The sequence below is a fragment of the Eublepharis macularius genome, chromosome 1 (genome assembly GCF_028583425.1).
Source record: "Eublepharis macularius isolate TG4126 chromosome 1, MPM_Emac_v1.0, whole genome shotgun sequence".
Classification (NCBI taxonomy): Eukaryota; Metazoa; Chordata; class Lepidosauria; order Squamata; family Eublepharidae; genus Eublepharis; species Eublepharis macularius.
The window spans coordinates 218,759,483-218,782,350 of record NC_072790.1 but is presented as its reverse complement, the minus strand read 5'-3'; the positions used below and the strand labels follow the sequence as shown (position 1 = coordinate 218,782,350).

At 46.8% G+C, this 22,868-nt stretch overlaps 1 protein-coding gene across 4 annotated transcripts in view; it reads left to right on the top strand.

Moving 5' to 3' along the window:
• Positions 1–22,237, top strand: part of LOC129335464 (L-threonine 3-dehydrogenase, mitochondrial-like) — a 69,715-nt gene extending 47,478 nt beyond the window's left edge. For 3 of the 4 annotated variants that reach the window (XM_054988014.1, XM_054988033.1, XM_054988024.1), the window contains exons 2-9: positions 1,238–1,440; positions 2,510–2,552; positions 9,191–9,261; positions 12,205–12,354; positions 12,462–12,634; positions 14,225–14,315; positions 16,615–16,884; positions 18,143–22,237. In XM_054988014.1, coding sequence (XP_054843989.1) covers positions 1,238–1,440; positions 2,510–2,552; positions 9,191–9,261; positions 12,205–12,354; positions 12,462–12,634; positions 14,225–14,315; positions 16,615–16,884; positions 18,143–18,291 — 1,150 coding nt within the window. In that variant the 3' untranslated portion in view covers positions 18,292–22,237. Of the gene's footprint in view, positions 1–119; positions 145–1,237; positions 1,441–2,509; positions 2,553–9,190; positions 9,262–12,204; positions 12,355–12,461; positions 12,635–14,224; positions 14,316–16,614; positions 16,885–18,142 lie in introns of those variants that run through there. The other variant, XM_054988041.1, reaches the window with a different exon arrangement.
• Positions 22,238–22,868: the final 631 nt, after the last annotated feature.

The window sequence follows — 22,868 nt, the reverse complement described above, 5'->3', positions numbered from 1 at the left end:
CAGCTCTGTTGGCTCACGTTACTGCTCTGCTGGGGGTGTGAGGAGGAATATAAAGCCTTTTTTTAAGGAAGTCATGAAATATATTATTATTCCAAGTAAATGGATTGTCTTTAACTTTTAGTCTCTCCTCTAAGAAGTCAAACAGTAAGTGAGGAATGGCCAGAATGCAATTTTGGAAGAATTATACTTTCCCCACAAGGGCTGATAACTAACCTTGTCACTGATCTGTATGAAAATTTTATATTAGATTGGATTTGAGCCTCTTTTGTCTTTGCTAACCAGCTTTCTAGTATCAAAGAATTGTATTCTGGTGTTGCTTTCTTTCTTTGTTCCGTGGATTTGTGGAAAGTTGCTATCATTTTGTCAACAGCTTGAATCGGCAGTCTAAATCCTTAACCCCTGCTCCAGATTTACAGCCAACAGGTGTAATCTTGCTTGTTCTGGCTGGCTCTGAGAACTAATAATGTTGGGACATATTCTAACAGATGTGGTAAAGAATAAAGCATTGTGCCTTTTCAAAACACATTTCATTAGTAACCACTAAAAAGATACATGGTTAGAAATGCCACTTGCTTTTAAAGGTGTTGTGTTAATGTGTTTTGTGCCTCTTCTTAGATAACTACAGTGTTGGTTACAACTTAACTGATAAATGATCAGTTTCTTTTCTTTTGATCATGCAGTTGTGCAATATTTTCCTTCAGTCAAGTTAATTACACCAGGAGTGGTGCATGATAGATTCTATCAGCTCTCTTGCATAGCACCTATTTGTTTCAGTGAACCTTGCATAGGAGAGAGTACCTGAGAGCTTGTGCCTCTTGTTTGTCAAAAAGAAGGGCGGGCCATTTGGATTTTCCACCTGCTGTCTCGGGCAGGCTTTTCAATTTCCCCTTTGTTTGCAGGAGTTAACAGAACAATGTGGTCTTGCAAAAATGGCTTTGGTTTATGGCAATTGGGTGCAATCTAGTGTACAGTTGAATACTAGCTCTATATAAATGGATATCAGTGGGCTGGGCAGTTCTAAAGCAAATAGCATTATTAGGTCAGAATGTTCCATAGGAATATTCACGCTGCATTCCGATCAGGCAATTTTCTGCAGAGATTTTCCATTTTAACAGTATGTATTCAGACAAGCCTGGATTTTCTGAAGCAGTAATTGGATGTAAATTCCAACCTACAGAAAAGTTTGACAGCTGGTGGAATAGCTTATTAGTGACTGTAACTTTCTGTTTTCTTCCAGCACACTTGCAGTGGGAACAATGCCAGCCATCAGGAATCTGAGTCGAGCAGTCAGGCAGGTGCTGCAGAGACCTGGCTGTGGCTGTCAAGTTGCCATCATGCCGGTGAGGTGTCTTGGTTTTTCACCCCGGCAGGTAACTTCAGATGCCAGCTTTCATTCTGTATCTTTCTCAGAAACTGATCATCCCCGAGTGTTAATTACAGGTCAGTTTGTTTTACTGCTTTTGCAGGCTGTTTTACTGTGAGCTACTTGAATTTCCTTATTGTTAATCATATCAAGCCATCTTCCCTGATATTTGATTTGTATAAAAAGGCAGGGTTAGGGAAGTAATGACCATCTCAGAGCCAAGCTACAAGTGACGCCTTACACAGGTTGGACACTTGTCGGCTTCCCTCAAGTTTTGATGGGAAATAGAGGCATCCTGGTTTTACAGCTTGGCTCTCCATTACAGCTGCAAGACCAGGATGCCTACATTTCCCATCAAAACTAGAGGGAAACTGACAAGTGTCCAACCTGTGTCAGGCGTCACTTGTAGCTTGGCTCTCAGAGGCCATCCCCTTTACCACAAGGTAGAGCATATGCACAGCACAGAGTACAAGACATGGATATCAGTAGCGGAGAACAGAAGTAAACAAGGAATATTGAGCCAAGCATCTTGCTTAGTAGGTAGCTGCTATATCATCCTTCTTTGTAAAAGTAGGTCTAGCCTCCGATCCATCTACTACACTCAGTGGATAGTTTAGCATTTGATTGATCTTTGATCCTAGATGACACCGATGTGTTGTCATTTTTATCTGTAGTAATAGAACTACTAGAAATGAATACTCTCTGAGCCAATATACTAACTTGGGCTATAAAGCAGTAGCTGTTTCTCTCTATGAGCACACTGCTCCTTGACACATGGTGGTAAGATAAATAAAACTCCTCAGTTGATCATTTAAAATGGCTGTTGCAAGTGGTGGGTAGAAGCTACCAGTCCCAGCTGGAATAACAGCAGGCATTGCATTATTCATTATGTTTCCTTGGGAGCAAATGCTGAAATTTGAACCATGCTAAGTATGATCCTGGTGTTAGAAACTCAAATCAAGAAAGCAGCTACACCCTGAAGTATTCCTAACTATCTATTTAATCTTTCTGTAGAAAGATAATCCTCAGCAGAAGAATACAAATCTTTCTCCTATGGTTATTTATTCAACATAACCCCCCTTTTTAGGTTTGGCAAGAGCTGAATTAATTTCTTTTGATTTATCTCCTTTCATTCTTGACTTTTAGGGGGACTAGGCCAGCTTGGAGTAGGACTTGCTAAACTCTTGAGGTAAGCTGTAACTTTTTAACGCATTTTATTACAGTACGGTGTAAGTGATTTTTTTAAAAGGCAAAGGATCAAATGTCCCCTGAATCTTCCCAATTGTTTATATGTTAAAGATGCAGGAAAATTATGGCTTTATTGTTTCATGACTTCCCAAACTGGTGACAGAAGTGGGGCGGTATGGGGGGATCCACAACTGGCCTGCACCCCAGGCAGGGTATGTCTGTTGCCTCCTCCCAGCCAATAGTGACACAGGCCCAGGAAGCTGCATTAGTTGCCTCATGTGGCACTAATGGCAGGGAACAAGCTAAACCCTTGTGATACATCAGTGTCCTCCTCATCATGCCACCCCAAACAGTTGTTCATCTTCGTTCTTCTGTGCCTCCACACATGGGGACTGCGCAGGCGCAGGCCAGCCGCCGGAGAATTTTCTAGAGCTTCCAAGGCTCCGAAGGGGCCGTTTGTCGCGCGCCTCAGCGACCGTCTTCCCGCCCAAACGGTCACGTGATCCTACAGCGACCAACGGCCCCTTCCCTCAGTTCTCTTCTTGCCGCCGCTTGGAGAGAACGTGAGCTTCGTTGCTCTGTGCTTTTGTGCTTCGTGCTTTATTCTGACTGATACTTGGCTTTTGACTTCGGACTTCGTGACCTCGACTATTCTTCGGATCTCGTTTTGGACTTTGTTGTGGACTCGGTAATTTGACTCGGACTGTTTTTGACCTTCCTTTCGCGTGCCCCTGAAGATGGCCTCTAAGGCTCTCTTCAAGCATTGCCTGCAATGCCACACTAAAATGGCCAAGACCGATGGCCATGAACTGTGCCTGTTCTGTTTGGGGGAGACCCATAATGTGACGGCCTGTAAGATTTGCCAGGGCTTCACCAGCAAGGCCCGACAGGAGCGCAAGGCCCGTCTTAACTCCTCCCTGTGGCAGAAGGTCATGTCCGGAGGCGCTCCGTTGCCCTCCTCCAAGGCCGGCCCAAGCCCCTCTGCCGAACGGCATTCAAGAGCTGGCTCAGTGGCCTCCGCGAGGTCGGGGTCGAAACCGCGTCCCCCGAGTACCTCGGCGTCGAGAGCGGCCTCTCCAGCGCAGGGACCGGTGCGGCCGCCCCGTAGCGCGTCATCTACCAGGTCGGATCCGAGACCTACGTCGGAACCGAGGATCCTGGTACCGAGTCCCCGGTCGGAACCGACGTCCGGATCGGTTCCGATGAAGCCTAAGAGGTCGAAGCCGAGGTCCCCTTCGAAGGCGAGGAGCGCGTCGGTTCCGAGGTCTTCTTCGGAACCACCGAAGAAGAAGAAAAAGACCAAGCACCATCGGTCGCCGCGTCCCGCTCCTCAGGAGGAGGTCATCGTGCTTCCTCACACGCCTTCCCCTCATCTGGGCTCCCCGGAGCCTGAAGACATCTCCGTTCCGGTGCCGGATCCGATGGCCTTCGAGACGGTGCCCGCGGAATTCTCGTCGGGGCCGGAGCCGAGCCCGCGCCGTCGGGGCCGACCATCGCTTCCCCTTCGGTCGCCGAGGCTGGAACCGAGCCCGTCTCCTCGTCGGAGCCGTCCGTCGCCTGCCCGTCCGTCTCCACCTCCGGTCGGTCGTGAGCGGCATGGTTCCGGGGACAGTGTCCGATCAGTCCGGTCCACTGCGTCCCGGCATCGACAGGCTTCCTACCTCCCCTCGCCATACCGTTGCCAATGGGAGGGGGCACCTGCGGGCTTCTCCGTGTCGGAACCGAGGCCCTCGACATCGAGGTCGGCGTGGGCTCCCCCTCCGCTCCAGGTTCCAGAATCCCAGCTCGGTTCCGATGAGGAGGATGTGGAGAGCTTTGGCGGCTACCAGTCGGAGTCCTGGTCCGAACCATCGCCAGCTGAGGAGCTAGTGCCATCGGCGGACTCGCCATTCGAGGACCTCCGCATCTACGCCGACCAGATGGCAAGGATGGCCAAGGCTCTCGAGATGGACATCTCCTCGGCAGTTCCCCAGACCAAGGACAAGCTCCTCAAACGCATTTACGGGGACAACCCGGCGTACGTTGGCTTCCCCATGCTCGAGGGTATTGAGGAAATCGTGGAGAAGGTATGGCAGGTGCCCTGTGATCAGCCTCCAACATCCAAGAGGATTGAGCAGCTCTACAAGATCAAGCAGGGTACCTGGCCGGCGCTGGTGAAACACCCTCCACCTTCCTCCTTGGTCACAGAGGAGTTCAACCCCAGGCGATCGGGTCACTCCTCGGTGCCTGCCGATAAGGAGGGCAAGAAGCTGGATGCCATGGGCAGGCGCCAGTACATTGTTTCTTCCCTGGGTCTGAGGATTGCCAACTATCAGACCATCATGGCAGGGTACCAGCTGTACCTCTGGGAGAAGTTGGCATCCTATACACGAGACCTCCCTCCTGAGCAGAAGGCTGTGGTGTCCCTGCTGCAGACAGAGGCTGTGAGGCTGTCTAAGCAGCAGATGAACGCTGGGAGCCACGCTGCTGACACTGCTGCTAGAGGTATGGCGTCGGCGGTGGTCCTCAGGCGCCACTCCTGGTTGCGGTCTACGGCCCTGTCCCAAGAGGTACGTTCCAGGGTGGAGAGCATGCCATTTGAGGGGGACTCGCTGTTCTCCAAATCGACCGACGAGACCCTGAAGAAAAAGAAGGAGGACCGGCAGACGGCGCGGTCTTTGGGTCTGGCTCCAGCGGACAAGCCCTCCTCCAGGTCACGGTACGCTCCCAGGTCTGGCCCTTACCACTACCAGGGCAGATACCAACAGCAGCGGCCGGGCTACCATCAGTATCCTGCCTACCAGCAGCGGCCTTACCCTCCCGCACAACAGCAGAGGAGGCGTCGGCCCTTCAAGCCTCGTCAGGCACAGCAACCGGCCCAGCAGAAAGACCAGCAGGGCGCCGGGAGGCAGTACTGACGGGTCGCGCCAGCCGTATCCCCGAACTTTTCGGACAGACTTAGTCCACTCCTCTCTGAGTGGGAGTCAATAACATCTGACTCATGGGTCTTAACTATTGTTGAACTGGGATACGGGCTGGAGTTCGTTGAGCTGCCTAGATGCAGTTCACCCCTGACAGCTGTCAATAACACTATGGCCGAGCTGGATGCGGAGATCGTGTCGCTCTTGGCCAAGGGTGCTGTGGAAGAATTGCCCTATGAGGACTCTGTAAAGGGTTTCTTCTCTAGGTTCTTCCTGGTCCCTAAGAAGGATGGGGGTTTACGTCCCATTTTAGATCTGAGGGGCCTTAATGCCTTCCTCAAGGTGACCAAGTTCAAAATGGTTACGTTGGCGGCGGTGATCGCCTTACTGAAGCAAGGGGATTGGTTTGCGGTTCTTGACTTAAAAGACGCATACTTTCACGTGGGCATACGGAAGGAGCACAGGAAGTACCTGAGTTTTGTTTACCGGCATAGGGTTTTCCGGTATAAGGTGCTCCCCTTTGGCCTGTCCACTGCCCCACGAGTGTTCACTAAATGTGTGGCCCCTGTGGTTTCCTTCCTACGGGAAGAAGGCTGTACCATCTTTCCGTACCTCGATGACTGGCTCATCGTGGCTGAATCGGAGTCTAGGCTGGTGCAGGACATTGGCTTGGTACTTAGCACTTGCCAACGCCTGGGGCTCCTGGTGAACTTGGAGAAATCCAAGCTGGTGCCCAGCTGCAAGGTGTCCTACATTGGTGCGCTTTTAGACTCTGTGGAGGGTAAGGCCCTGCTCCCCTTGGAGAGGGCTCGGTCCCTAAGGGGTCTAGTGTCCATGTTTAAAAGGAACCGGTTCCAGTCTGTGCGCACTATCCAGTGCTTACTAGGGCATATGGCAGCGGCCACCTCTGTGGTGCCTTTCGCTAGGCTGCGTATGCGCCCTCTCCAGAACTGGTTTGTGCGGAGGTATGATGCTCTACTGCACCCTCCGTCCCTCAAATTCTCTATCCCGAGGGTCATCCTCTCCTCCTTGGACTGGTGGCTGTCTGATGACAACTTGTTTAGAGGGACCCCTTTCGGGTATCAACACCATGACATCACGGTTACCACTGATGCCTCTCTGTTGGGATGGGGGGCTTACTGTGGTGATGTGTCGGTGCAAGATGTCTGGTCTGACAGGGAAAAGACCCTCCATATCAATGTGCTTGAACTAAGGGCCATTCGTTTCGCACTTGTGTCTCTTACAGCACTGCTGAGAAATCGTCATGTCTTGGTGCAGACGGACAACACGACTGCCATGTACTACGTGAATCAGCAGGGGGGCACAGTGTCCATGGCCCTGTGCCGGGAAGCCACACTCACTTGGCAGTGGGCTATCAAGAACGGCGTGTCGCTCCGTGCTATACACGTGGCTGGGTCAGACAATGCCCGGGCAGATGCCCTCAGCAGGGCCCCGTTACTAGACCACGAGTGGGAACTGAACGGAGAGTGCGTTGGGCCGATCTTCCGGATGTGGGGTCATCCAGTGATAGACGTGTTCGCCACTGCGGCGACCACCAAGGCCCACACGTTCTGTTCCAGGGCAGGGAGCGACCCCCTCTCTATTGGGGATGCCTTCCAGTTTACGTGGACGCAGGGCTTGCACTACATGTTTCCTCCATTCCCCTTGATTCCCAGGGTCCTGTGCAAGATAGAGGAGGACGGGACGGACTGCATCCTGGTGGCCCCCTTCTGGCCACGGCAGGTTTGGTTCCCGAAGCTCCTGCGGATGTCCCAACGGACATATGTCAGTCTGCCCCCTCGGCAAGACCTTCTCCTGAACGGGAGCCTGGTCCACCACGATCCCAGGAAGCTGCACCTAACGGCTTGGCGGATCGTTCCTCCCCGATAGGCTTTACTGACGAGGTACAGAGGGTCCTCCTGAATGCTCGTCGGCCATCCACTAGGCGCGCTTATGCGGCCAAGTGGCGCAGGTTTGAGCTCTGGGCACTTGCCAGAGGAGTGGTGCCTGACAACAGTCCCTTGGGGGTTGTGTTCGAGTATTTGTGCCACTTGCGTGGCCTGGGCTTGAAGGCTTCCTCCCTCAAGGTCCACCTGGCAGCGATTTCAGCTGCTCACACCCGAGTTGAGGGTGCTACGGTGTTTTCTCACCCACAATCCCGCCAGTTCCTTAAGGGCATGTACAATCTTTACCCACCTGTGTCGGCGCCAGTGCCTCAGTGGTCACTGTCTTTGGTGCTCTCACGTCTCATGTTGCCTCCGTTTGAACCTATGGCTACATGCCCCTTGGATATGCTATCCTTCAAGGTAGCATTCTTGGTGGCCGTCACGTCGGCTAGGAGGGTCAGTGAGCTGTCTGCACTGCGGTCTGACCCCCCTTTTCTTGTGTTTCATCCCAACAAGGTGGTCCTGCGTCCCTGCCTCGGGTTCCTGCCCAAGGTGGTGTCCGCCTTCCACCTCTCGCAGGATATCTCACTGCCTGCATTTTTTCCTCAACCTTCCTCTAAGGGGGAAAAGGCCCTTCATTCCCTAGACTTGAAGAGGGCCCTAGCCTATTACCTGGATAGGACGAAGGAATTCCGCACCTGTCCTCACCTGTTTGTATGTTTTGGGGCCAAGGACAAGGGTAACAGGGCGTCCTCACAGACCCTGTCTAGGTGGATTGTGACGGCCATTAGCAAGGCCTATTCCCTGGCAGGGGTGGCTTGCCCGCTCCATGTCAGAGCCCACTCCACGCGGTCCCAAGCATCCTCTTCGGCACTCCTCAGGGGGGTGCCCCTGGTTAACATTTGTAAAGCAGCCACATGGTCCTCTGCAGACACCTTTGTCAGGCATTACGCCGTTGATGTCAATGCGGAGCAGGATGTATCTGTGGCCAAGGCTGTCTTACACTCCCTTTTTTCCTGAGGGAGTTTTGGAATGACTTTCTTGGCGTACCTGCTGGGTACCCTTGAGTGAAAGTGTGTATATATGTACCTGGGGGTGTGTATATATGTAAATATTGAATATTTATGTGTCCTTACACAGTTTTTTACATAGATGTATATATGCATATCTATTTATTGTTGTTCTTGTTTGTTCAATAAAATTGTGTTGGACTTCACCCCCGCCTTCCTTATTGTGTGAAGCTTGGTACACTCCCATGTGTGGAGGCACAGAAGAACGAAGATGAAAACAGGGTTAACATACCTGTAACTTATGTTCATCGAGTTCTTCTGTGCTGACACACAACCCTCCCTCCTACCCCGCTGTGAACTCCAATGCACAATACTGTGATGGCTGTAACGGATATTGGTGTTTTTAAGGTGTTATGGCTGAAGTGTGTTGGTCAAGCGGCGGCAAAGGAGAACTGAGGGAAGGGGCCGTTGGTCGCTGTAGGATCACGTGACCGTTTGGGCGGGAAGACGGTCGCTGAGGCGCGCGACAAACGGCCCCTTCGGAGCCTTGGAAGCTCTAGAAAATTCTCCGGCGGCTGGCCTGCGCCTGCGCAGTCCCCATGTGTGTCAGCACAGAAGAACTCGATGAACATAAGTTACAGGTATGTTAACCCTGTTTTGTCAGGGGTCACCATAAGTCTAGAGCTATGTCTAGCCAGCTCATATATCCTGTTGATAGATGTAATGGAGACTGTCATATGTCAGAATGCCAACTTTCCTTAGACTGTCTTCTGAAAAAGATTTTTCTAATTGGAATGAATGTTTTGAGAGAGATTCTGAGACTAATGGTATCATCTTTTCTAGAAAACGCTTTGGGAAGAACAATGTGATCCTGTCAGATATTAGAAAGCCACCTGATAGTGTCTTCTATAGTGGTAAGTGGCCCCATAATGAGTGTTGGTACTTTCTTTACAGTTCAGTAAAGTTGGCCCTCATCCTGTTTCTTTTGTGAAATGATCAGGTAGTATCCCTTATGATCATCTTCAGGAGGAGTCCTGAGAAGGCGCCATTGCATGGGAGATCATCAGTTTTGCATGTGGAAGGCCCCAGTTCAATCCACAGCATCTCCAGTTAAAAGGATCAAGTTGTATTTGATGTGAACAACCTCTGCCCGAGGCACTGGAGAGCCACTGCAAGTCAGAGTAGAAAAGACTGAGCAGTTTGAGTAGACCACGGATCTGATTCAGTATAAGACAGCTTCAGGTGTTCATGTATGCGGGCTTAGGGCATGTGTACAGCTTTTATGTGTTTCCTCACTTCCCCCCGTCCCTTCACCATGAGAAAAAATGGACACCTGCTCCAAGAGACTCATGGGTACATGAATACAGGATTAATCCTGACTTGTGAAGATGGTTTAATGTGCCCTTCTCATTGTTTAGTCATTTGGTTTTCCCCCATTATTAGTGGAGCACAGGGAGGGGATTTCTCCCTCAGTGGGTTTGAACATGGTCTTGGCTTAATCCGTCTGCTCGCAAAGTTCAGCTACATGAGATGATTTATTTTCCTACCTTTTCTAATTAATTTGACTTCAGATCACCAACATTTGATGTCAGTTTAGAACTACTTAACTTCCTAAAGAGAGGAGCTTGCATAAAAGAGGTTGGGCATTTAAAATGGATTTACTTTCTACTTATGCGTGATGACAGCAAATATGAAAATATACGGAATGCAGCCAGATCTGGTTTCTTCTGGTGATAGTGCAATGGCAACTGAATTAAGTAAATAGCTAACCAGCCAAAGAAAATCTGGAGAACAAATATGTTGTCTTGTATGCATTTAATCTTCCTTTGCCAGGGAAGAAAGCAAGATAAAGGAATTGAGAGGGCCAATAATATCTGCACATGAATTGCTCAGGACTTTTAAACACTGTTCACTCATACCAGTATTACTTTTCACTCACAGCTGGTTTTCACAGTGCTTCAAAGCCTACTTAATCAGAGACAAGGCTTTTCCACTGGTGAAAAAAGGGAAGAAGGGGTCCCCCCACCCCTATGATCACCAAAAAAGTTAAGCTATGGATCATGGACGAAAGTTATGTGGGATAAGGGCTGTAATATGGGGGCGGGGAGGAATTGGCCATGGTTGAGCTGGCTGGATCCAACCTAGCAGTATGTACATGAACACTTTATGATCTGGTCATACCTCCTTTAAAAGCTGTTGTCTGGCTCTAGCCTATATCTGGGTGTAAAAATTTATAGCTTGGAGGCCTGAATTAAACATGACATCATAAGAAACTTACACAAATCTGGCTTCACATTTTAAACGGAGTCCCTCTGCCAGCACATTCCATATAGTGTAAACAAGCCAGCATGGTGCCCTATCAAGCCACAGATTTCTTGTTTGCATATGTGTGGTCTGACATAAATGAAACACAGTCTGTGTGGATTATTTCTCTGGTAAAATTTTCTTACATGCCCAGCATTGTGTTTAAATCTGGCCCAAGTAATCCTCTTTTGTAGAATTTCTTTGCCAGTCCAGAAGCAAGTCCAAATGATTTGATTTGATATATTCAATTTATATTCCACCTTTCCCACAAGTGGGCTCTGGGTGGATACCCCAAAAGTTAAAACTACAATAAAATCATAAGTACAAACAATTCAATTCAGTAAAACATCACCCAAAATGGCGGCAACATTTTCTTAGCCCCACCAACAAACCCCACGGGGTGGAGGAGGTAAACCAATAGATTAACCGGTGGGAACCAGAGCAGGAGGTTGCATTACTCCCCCCCACCACCACCACACACACACAACAGGAGACTGGTCAGGAGGCTCATCCCTGCCCCAGCATCAGCTGTATGCCTGGCGGAACATCTCTGTCTTGCAGGCCCGGCAAAAGGATAATAAATCACGCTGGGCCCCGGGGCACAACAAACAGAGAGGCAGGCACCAGCACAGAGAAGGCCCTGGCTCTAGTCGATGCCAGGAGAGCCTCCCTGGGGCCAGGGACCACCAGCAACTGTTTGTCAGCTGATTGAAGCATCCTCCAGAGCCCATATGGGGAGTGGCGGTCCTGCAGATATGCTTGTCCCAGTCCGCTAAGGGCTTTATAGGTTAAGAACACCTTGAATCTGATCCGGAACTCCACGGGGAGCCAGTGCAGCTGCTGTAAAACTGATGTTAAATGAAGGGAGAAAGAGCATTCTTTGAGAACGTTCAGGTAGATGCTCCAAAGAACAAAATGATGCCATGAAATAACTTGGCTCTGTGAGCTGCCTAGTACTTTCAGTCTGTGTACCATCAATAGCTTTTTAGTGAGCTGGAAACACCCCTACTGTGTAGTTGCCATTGTTTACATGCATTCGTTTTTCTATCATGCTTTGGTCTCAGGTAAAACCAGTTTTCATAGCATTTTGAAACAGTGCTGGAATTGTGTCCATCTATCTCCAAAACAGACGGTGATACACTTAACATGGGCACCTATTGCTTTTGGCCATCATGAATAACATCACAAAAATAGTTTCAGATAGGTAGTCATGTTGGTCTGCAGTACAACATTAGTATTTTAGTCCAGTGGCATCTGAGAGACCAACAAGATTTCCAGAGTATAAGCTTTTGAGAGTTCAAGCTCCCTTCTTCAGATACCTGAGGGGAGCTTTGACTCTTGAATGCTTATACCCTGAAAATTTTGTTGATCACAAAAATGCACACAGAGACACACACATACTGTGCTCAGAACAATATACAATTTTATCATTGTAAACTTTTGCTACAAATATGATAGTTAAGAACTCTTCCAAGAACAGCAATGGTAAATTCCTGTTTCAACAAACACAATGTTTCTTGAAAGCTATTCCATGCCCTTTCTCTTTTTTTCAGGTCCTTTTATCTACTCTGACATTTTGGACTACAAAAACCTTCGCGAGATAGTTGTGAACAACCGGATTACATGGCTGTTTCATTATAGTGCTTTGCTCAGTGCTGTTGGAGAAGCCAATGTTCCTTTGGCAAGATCTGTCAATATCAATGGTGAGTAGTGTCAGCTTGCTTAGTATTGTTTGGCTAAGTGTTCATGTCTCCCCAGGAGAGCTGAAGTTCTAGGTTTAGTGGCTGATAACTCTATTTGCTGTCCCCAGGATTGCACAACATTCTTGACATTGCCGCCGAACACAACTTGCGACTCTTTGTACCCAGCACGATTGGAGCATTTGGACCCACCTCCCCTAGAAACCCAACCCCTGATCTCTGCATCCAAAGGCCAAGGACAATCTATGGTGTTTCCAAAGTTCATGCTGAGCTCATGGGAGAAGTAAGTATTCCTCTAACATCCTTGTGGTTGTTTCACTGCTTCAACATGTGGCGACGCTTCATCTGTTATGAGAGAGGTTTAGTATAAGCTTTATAAAGAGTCAATAACATTAAACTCGGTCTAGATGAGAAGAAAGGAAAAGTCTGATATGGGATTTGCCTTTCCTGAATTGAGCTGCAATCTCCTGAAGGAACAGATTTGCAGCTTGGTGGTATCTTTGTATCTCAAAGCTTTTTTCATTGATTTGAGTTGGTTCACCAGCTGCAGCCTTTACTGAGAAAACTTAGCCATGCCTTACAGTGTAATCCTAAAACAAATATACATCCTTCTAACTCTGTTGGCTTTAAAGAGGTGTAATTTTGCTATGGATTGCATTGCTCATAATGTCCAAGTTAGACTATTGCAATATTCTTTATACAATACTGCTCACAAAAGACATGTGGAAACTTTAACTAGTTCAAAATACAGTGGTCTGATTAACTGTATATTTGGTAACATCGTGACTATGATGAACAAGTTTCACTGCCTTCAAGTTAAAATGGCATGTTGAAACAAAGTGTCTACTTTGACCTTTAAAAGTTCCTGAAGTTGGGGACCCAGGGCGCACTGGGGACTGCCTGCTCCCATATGAGCCTGCTCATGTTTTAAGATCATCTGCCCTTTCAGAAGTGAGGTAGATGGCTACTAGGGATGGGATATTTGCATTTGCAGAGCCCAGATTCTAGTCTGCCTTCCCTAATATATGGACAGATGCCTGTTTTATTGACTTCTAAGCATTTGTTAAACACCTTTTTATTTTATTACCCCTTGGTAACTTGTGACTTGCTGTGGTTTGTGGGTGCCAGTTGACAAGATCACTTATTTCTTGCTGCTTTTTTCCTCCTTTCTTATTTAGTTTGTTATCTTTGGGGGTTTTATTATTGTTTTAAATGTTGCTTTAGTCACCTCAGGCAAAGCCTAAGATCAAAAAGCTGATAGGCAAAATATGTCTTTGGATGCCACTTAAGAAAGGCTTAATATTTATGTAGACCTGTTGTTATATTTCCTGTATCTATGAACCATTAGCCAACAAAAATATGGTTCAAATGATCATCCACTGTGGAACCTTCAGTCTTGTTTCTCCAGAGCAATTTGGAGTGGCTCTCCTTCTTCACCTTACTGTGCTTTATTGGTCCTCTTTGAGTTAAGAGGAATAGTCTGCAGACAACTGCTTCAGCATATTTGTATATATAAGAAATACATTCAGTCTGCCCAAATTCTTTAAAGTGGGCTTAATATTCACTGATCTAGAATTGGAGTTAAAATTTATTTTCCACCACTGGAAAGCATTTCCACAGGCAATGGAGGGCAGGGCAATTTCCACCAATTCTTACCTCCTGCTACATAATCCACACGTTGCACACATCGCTGTTTTTGGATTTCCTCTGACCTTTAGAGAAAGAATTGAGGAGAATTCAATTGGCTTCAGTAGGAGACAAGAAGTCTATTCCACTCATGCTTCTTTGGATCCAGCTATAATATTTTATCTAAGCTAGTTAGAGTCACTGTTCAGGCATTGCTGTTGACTGTGTGCTGTATTGTTCTTTTCAGTATTACCATTACAGGTATGGGTTGGACTTCCGGTGTCTGAGATACCCTGGCATTATCTCAGCAGATTCCCAGCCTGGTGGAGGAACAACTGGTAAGAGAGCAAACACAACCTGAATGATTATATACTAGCAACAAAGCCCATTGTGGGGAAAAATACAGTGGTCTCTAGAAAGGGAGGGCGGGCAGGTGGACATTCCCTCCTCCTACGTCACTGATCCCACCTGGATGATGGCAGGGGAGTGGGCATGGCCATCTCCTCTGCACCTGATACTGGCCAAGTGAAGGGGGGCAGACATTGCCCCCTGCTTCGCGCCTGATCACGGCTGGATGAAGGGGGGCAGGCATTGCCACCTGCTCCTCTCCTGATCCTGGCCAGGTGAAGGGGCAGGCCTTGCGGTCTGCTCCACACCGAATCCTGGCTGAGTGAAGAGGGGTTGGGCATTGCCACCTGCTCCGCTCCTGATCTCAGCTGGGTGAAGAAGAGACAGGCATTGCCTCCAACGCTGCGCCTGATTCTGGCTCGAGGAAGTGGGAGGGGCATTGTCTGCACTGCGCCTGAATTTAGCAGGTTGAATGGGGGGGCCAGCATTGCCTCATGCTCTGTGCCTGATCCAGGCCAGGTGAAGGAGGTGGGCATTGCCTCATCATGCTCCACTCCTGATCCCGGCCAGGTGAAGGGGGAAGACATTGCCACCTGCTCCACTTCTGATCCTGGCTGGGTGAAGGGGTGGGTGGGCATTTCCTCCTGCCCCATGACTGATCATGGCCAGGTGAAGATGGCTGGGCATTGCCACCTGCTCTGCTCCTGATCACATCTGGGAGAAGGCAGGGGGGCAGGCATTGCCCCCTCTCTACTCCTGATTCGAGCTGGGTGAAGATGGGGAGAGGGCATTGCCACCTGCTCTGCTCCTGATCTCAGTTGGGTGAAGACGAGGGATGGGCATTGCCACCTGCTTTGCTCCTGATCCCTGCTGGATGAAGTTGGGGGTGGGCATTGCCTCCTCTCTGCTCCTTATCCCAGCTGGGTGAAGACGGGGAGTGGGCATTGCTACCCACTCCGCTCCTGATCCCAGCTGGGTGAAGACAGAGGATGGTCATTGCCACCTGCTGCACTCCTGATCCCAGCTGGGTGAAGGCAAGGTGCGGGCATTGTCACCTGATCCAGTCTGGATCCCAGTTGGGTGAAGGCAGGGGGCAGGCATTGCCGCCTATCCCATGCCTGTTTTTGGCTTGGGCTTCGCACTGTGGCATACTCTCTGGAAGTTTGGCTGTCTCATTTGGGCTTCCCTTCACAGCAGCGCCCTCTGGAGGCACACCACGGAAGGATGTGAGTTGTCTTGAATATGCTTAGCCTTTTATATAGTAGGATCTTATCAGTACTGTCCTGGTTTGTACCTGGATGGGAGACCACGAAGGAAGACCAGGGTCGCTATGCAGAGGCAGGCAATGACAACCATCTCTGTTAGTCACTTGCCTTAAGGGATTGCCTTAAGTCAGCTGCAACTTGATGGCACTGTACATACACACACAGGATTAATTTAGCCTTCAGATACATCCTAATGGGGAAAACCGGCTGCAGGTTACGCTTGCCAGAGACCTTTGCTTGTTGCGAATTCTGAAGACTCCATCCAAGGAAGAGGAAGATGGGAGGAATAGAAATCACTCGCACAATGAAGGGAGCACTGTTGACTACCTCTGCCTGTTGCTTCCTTCCTCTTATGCACTTCAGCTGCTTGCTCCTGCCTGTCAGTCATAACCAAGATGCAGGAAGTTGAAGAGGTCTTTGTGTTGCATGGGACAGGGGCAGAAGACAGAGCCAAAGTATTTGACCCATTAGTGCTTAAAATCTCACCCTCATCTACCCTGAGTTAGCAAGAAGACTCAAACACACACTGTGTCTTTGACCAACATAAGTATAGTTGATTAAACAATGGCTGCTTCCACATAGCAACACTTGAGTTTAAAATGAACAATTAAAAGTAACGTCATTTAAACAACTCCTTTAAACAGCTGTTTGGAAAAACCTCTAGTGATGAAGATTTCACAACACTTTTATAAGTTTAAAGTTCTTCCTAACACTCCTTCCAAATATTCCAGGCTATAAGATGAGTCTCCTCCCCTTATTTTCTTGTTTTGACCACAGCTATGTGGAACAACTCCATTTTCCAGACAGAGTTTCTTGTCTCAAAACCTTTATCAAGCTGAATACATTCAATTCCTTAAGAGAAGCCAAACAGATCATAGGAAAACAAATTAATGAACTGATATGTTTGGTACTTTTTATATATGCACAACAGGAGTTGCTGCATTTTCAGCAGGCGCTTTATTCTTGTAGTTGATGTTGAGGGGCAGGGCATTGCAGTCATGTTGAAAACTTTTCTTTCCTCCAGACTACGCAGTCCAAATCTTTCACGATGCTGTGAAGACTGGCAAGTTCCAGTGCAATCTAAAACCAGATACACGCCTCCCAATGATGTACATCAGCGACTGCCTGAGGGCTACCTTGGAGATCATGGAGGCACCTGCTGAGTCACTTAGCATGAGGACATACAACATAGGTGCCATGAGTTTTACTCCTGAGGAGCTGGCTCAAGAGGTCCAGAAGCATATTCCAGAACTCGAAGTTGCCTACAGTGTGGACCCAGTCAGACAAGCCATTGGTTAGTCTATTATCCTGTAGCTATCAAAGTATCCTGAGCGTAGGAGAAAGAGAACCTCCAGCCTATATATAGGTTTGTGATCTGCCCTTGCTTCCTGCTTTAATACTAACCGTTCAGAGGTAGGGCCTCATGTTAATATATGATTGACCATTTCTTACACACTGACCAATGCAAGTTGGTAAGTAATGAGGACTCAAGGAGTAGGGCTAGAAAGATCTAGAGAACATGATGAGACACAGCCAGGCACAGAAGACAATACTGGCTGTATGGGTCAGTAGTCTGATTCATTTAAGTCGAATTCATATGCTCATAACAGTAATAGAGCTTCTGCTGCATTGCTCTTAGCAGAGAAAGCCAATATTGAGAATGTGATCTAAGAAATCTGAGTGCTAGATTTCAGAAAGAAGCAATAGCTGTTGGAATTATAGGTGAATGAAATGTGCATGTGCTAACTCCGTTAGGGATAGAGATTTCTGAGTTTTCATGGATTTCACTCTTCATGGAAACCTACATGTACTGAAGTGTGTTGGAATCTGTTACTGGATTGCCAGATGGTTATTTTAATGTTTTTAAAAAAGCTGTGTGTGTATGAGAGAGAGATTAGGATCAGGACCACAGCACTGGTGGTGTAGAATTAACAACTCTGTGTGCTGGTTCCTTGATACAAATTTCTCCCACCCTTGAGAACAGCCCACAGAGGACTGTGGCTAGATGTTGTAGTGGGAACACTCAGCCTGCTCTTAGAGGAACAGGAATGAGAGGAGATGTGCCTGAGCTTTGTACTGCATCTTGCACTTTACAAGGTGTTTATGAATTCATACTGGTAGAAAAATGCTCTTGTTACACCTAAACTTCATGTTAAACTTGGCTGTGAGTGTTCCAATCCACACTGCTGCTTTTTGTAATGAAAAGCCAGTTTGGAAAAGGTGTGACTTTCATTGGAGAAATGGCGATGTGTTTTTAAACTTTCCTTGCATGTTGCATCTTCCTCAGCCACTTATATGTGCAGGGATTTAAAGGTGCATTTACCTTGCAAACTGTTACATGGAAATCTAGAGATATGGTTATGCATCCCATCCCTTCTGCTGCTCCGCTGAAAAATGGCCACTCCCCAAACTGCACTGATTTAAGAAAAACAGCCATTGAGGTTACACACACACGCTTGTCATACGCTGCTTGGCTCCCAGATTCAACTTAAATATCCAGTGATGAAAAATTTATAGTGCCTTTCTTTCTGTTTTCTTTTTCTTTTGCATAGCTGACAGCTGGCCCATGGTTTTTGATGACAACAACGCACGCCGAGATTGGGGATGGAAACATGATTATGACCTTCCAGACCTGGTGACCACAATGTTCAGCTTTCTCAGCTCTGTATCCTCTGTTACCAGGATTGCCCAGGTCAACTGACCCTCCTTGTCTTCTGCAGCCCCTATGATAATTTTGACTCAAGCACGGCCAAATGAAAGTTTCCTTAGTTTCTAGTCTCGAAGCAGCCCTGGCACTGCTACACTTCCCACAAGTGATGTTGGGTGACTAATTTCTCTTGGTTCACCTTTTTTCCTATTTTTATCAAGCTAGCTGAATATGACTCTCATTATGCTGAGAACGTTTCAAGTGTTTCTGGTTGCAGTCTAGCCATTAGTCATGTTGGGCCAACATTATTTTTATTTATACATGGTATAACTCCCTCCCCCCCAAAGAAAACCTTCATCTGGTACTTAGAATATCCATATTTTCTTATTCCTTGGTGCTTCTTCCATTATTCTTGTTGGTTATTGGATTAAAATTCAGAGCTAAGTTGACATGACAAAATGCAGGGTTGGGACCACTATTTGCTGAGATAATGGAAATGTGAAAGCCAGGGGGCATTTGCAAGGAGATCAGCAGACAGGAGAGAGGGGTGCTTAACCCTTCCTGTGCCAGCAAGTTTGCTCCAGGAAATGCCACTCAGATCCTCAATATTAGCATTATAAGGGAAATAAATGATGGGGAAGCTTTCTTCCTCACCCACGTCTATCTTCTATGAATAAGCAATATTCCTTCAAAATGTACTGGTTTTACTTAGTAAAGGAAGGTAAGAAAAAAGAAGCCTACATGTTTCTTTTTGGTGCACCACCCCCTCCCCACCAGAGAGTTTAAAATCTATTTTACTTCTAATTCTTCATTAATTCCTTATGTTTATATTGTATCTTTCCTCTATGGTGCTTGAGCGGCATAAATTGATGGAAGTATCCCTACATTTTCCTCACAACAATCCCATGAAGTTGGTTCAAGCTAAAAGACCGACTGGCCCAAGGAACTCAAACCCAGGACTCCTCAGTCCAAGTTCAGTGCTTTAACCATGACACTTCGGTGTCGCTTACAGTACGCAGAATAATACCAGAGGCTTACAGCAGATCCATGCTACCAATGCATAATGTATTGTTTTAAACCCAATTTTTTGTTCCACCTGGTTTGGATGCGCATGATGGTGTCACTCTATTCAAAAGAACAGGTCAGCCCCTCTTGACCTTGGCATGAATGAGGTGGCATCTTGGTGCCGCATTTCTTAAAGAAAGGGCCATGTTTCCTTCCAATATTATAGAAGTGCACTAAGACTCTGGCTGCAGAAGCCTAACAAAGCAAAAAAGAAAGGGTTGACTTCTAAATCTGAGCACTTTTTGGAGCTTCCACATTACCTCATGCTCCAGTAGTCCTGTTTCTGGACTTTCCCTGCCCTTGATGCATTCTTTCTCAAATCTCCTTTTACTCCCCTCTTTTTGAAAAGAATGAAGTCCGAGTGCATTAGGACTCCATCTGCAAGGAACGGCACACATTTCCCCACCATTAGCCCCTCACAGGTACCCTTTTCCCAACATTTTTTCCAGTTGTGCCATTGCAGGGATTTCCTTAAAGAGGTAATTGTGGTTGCATTGTAACAGTCTATTGCCATTTAAGAACTTGCTTTCTGTTTAATAGAGCTGTTATGGTGCTACAGTGAAAAAGAGAGGGGGAAGTGCATAGAGAACTCCCCCAACATGCATGTCTCGGCATTCACAGCAGCAATGAAAGCAATGTGGAGAACCCTTGGCATGTGCCATGTGGCACAGTGACAAAGAGCAAGAGTTAAATTGCAAACCAGCATTGTTTCCAGCTTCCCCTGGTGCAGTCCCTTTGGATGAATAAAAATGTAAAAGCGTTCCTTGGAGTGAGTTGAGTGGTACATGCTTATGGTTTGCTATTGAGGAAAGTGGGCAGGGCAGGAAGGCACTGGCTGTGATCTGCATATGTTCCATTTGTCTCATCCATTGCAATATATATGTCCTACAGTTCATTTGGAGTGTATATAATTCATGCTAAGGTTCATGAACAGGGCAGGGCTTCTGTTGACTTACCATCCAGTTTGCTTCCTCATAGTCTCCCTGATTTAGCTAACAAAGGTAAAATTGGCGGCGACCCTTAGTCACTGAGAACTTCAGTATCCTTGACGTATCTATTATGACTCAGGATTTCAGGGTCACAAAATCAGTTTATTTTACAAAGCTTGAAAGATACACACCCTCAAGGGTCCTCTGAATTTCCAGAATTTCCTTAACCAGTCTTTTGACAGAATAGTTGTCTCCAGAATAGGGAACTGACTTGAATGGCTGACGCCATAGTACTGATATACCCTCTGCAAACACGGCACAGTTAGATAATTTAATGAGGTAATTGTATTCTGGCATCTTTACAGACTTACATAATAGCATTTATGTATCATTTTCATCTTGTAGTCCTGTGAGGGAGGCTAGTATTACCAACTATAGTATTACCTATAGTTGGACAGCTGAGGGTCTCTCTACATATGCAGGAGCCCTTCCTCTGCAGTAGCATCCTGAGGGGGTTTGAGCTCTCCTTTATTTTTCCCCAGACTCAGCTCTTTAAAAACTTGTATGTCTAGAGAGACCCTGAGAGAGAGCAGAAGAGATTTGAACTGGGACTCTCCTGGGTCACAGGCTGACAGAGAGTTCTTTAGGAAAGCACAAAGCCATCCTAATGAGGTGACCCGAGGGAGTTGCCTGAAATAGCAGGTTTGGAGATTCAGCAATCTTCTGTCCTGCTCCGCACCATCCCAGGAGCTGAAGATGATAATCCCCCAGGCTCTTTAAAAGCCAAAATGGCTGAACTGGTGAGTTCAAGAAGCCCTGTATGGCTGGCTTGCCAGGCTGTAAAGAGAAAAAGGGCAACAAAAAATAAGCATTGAGTGGCTGCTACCCACAAAACACCAATGGCAGTTAAACTGATATATGGTATTCTATGCATACTTTTCAGCCTTTTCTGACTTGGGCTAACAGCCTGGGACACAAAGTAATATTTTGGCATTATTCACCTTTGTACTTCTTTGCCTTGTATGTTGTTTTCTGACAGCATGCTTAATTAACTATCTGATTTTTCTGTTGTTCTTTGTTAGGAAAAGACATCTCTCCCATAGTCTTTGCTTGAGAAATGCAGAATTGATCCACTATCTGTTCCTGCCCCAACCCCCTGCCTTTTCATCAAATTTTTAAGAGAATGTTCTATCAAAACTGAAAATAAGATACACAATATATGTACCTCCCTAGCACTTAAACTGGAATAATCTGGGTCTAGGTACAGATTATATTATTAACAGTTCTAAGAAAACTTGAACTTTTGGTCAATGCTGTAGTTTAAGTAAAATGTTTGCCCCATTGTATCTATGAAGCTGATTTTGATCAAATAAATGGAAAGCCTCTTGAAGCTGTTGAGTGGGTTCTTTTATATGCACACCCTTGCCCTTGCACTCAAGTCACTCCTGCCTTAAAAAGTAATCTTACACACACACACTTTCTCTCTCTAGAACTCTGCTCTGTAAACCCCCATCTGTAGAACTGTGTAGCAGCCCTTTTTTCTATAACTTGAACAGTAGTCCATGAGGGAAAATTATGCCGTGGCGGAGGGAAGTGTATGTGCAGCAGAACAGGGCAGCGGAAACAAATTTACCATAGTTTTTGCAAGATTGAGGACAAAGGTTTAATGACTATTTAGAAGGGTTTATTGGCACCAGAACCTTCCTAAAATGCACCTAAATTTGGGACTTGACTGCTTTTGTGTGTGTTAATGTGCCTGAGATCAGTGGAACTTTCAAGTAAATATGCATAAGGTTATTGGGATTGCAGTTGAGAAGCGACTTGACAGAGTTCCAAATGCCAATTGCTTTGTTAACAGGAATTAATATTCTCTAGAGCTGAGGGAAGGCTCTTACTGTATCGGTTCTGTTTCATTGTACACACGGAAGACTGTGATGTCTTTCCTCCCTCCGGTGTTGGAAGTCATCAATAATGGCTACTTGAATAAAATTGTAAATGAAAAGGCATTCTGTGTGCGTGTGTTTGTGTGCGCGGTTCCTCACGTTTATTTCCAGGCAATAAGAAGCAGGGCTGGCACACCAGTTAACTACTATAAATAATAACTGTGCATATCTACCATTATTCTAGATAGATTAGTACCCCACTCAGAGCAGTGAACAAGGTCAGTGTTATTAGTTTCCCTGCAATACAGCTGGGGAGCTAAGGTTGAGAGGAGTGGCTTACCCAAGGCCAGCTGCTGAGCTCATGGCAGTAGTGGGATTTGAACCAGAATACTGATAGGCAGTTGATATATATAAAGATTGAGACTGATATTGGGAGTTACAAAGGAGTCATGGTTTGGGGGTTGGTCTAACAACGGTGTTGCTGAATAACATCAAAGATGGGAGGAAAGAGACGGGTCACATTCAAAAGCAGATGTGGGGATTTATTATCAGTAATGGACTGGGGTTGCTCTTAACAAGAGTTATGTTGTTGCCATGGAGACGTTGGTCCAAGTGACCATTGGTGGGACAGTTGCCTACTCAAAATTCCGATCTTGCAATTCTATCACCAGTTCAAATGAACAACTGGCAACTGACTGTTAATGTCCAGTATTTTGTGAGAACACGAGCAAGAGGATTTCAAGTATGTCATTCT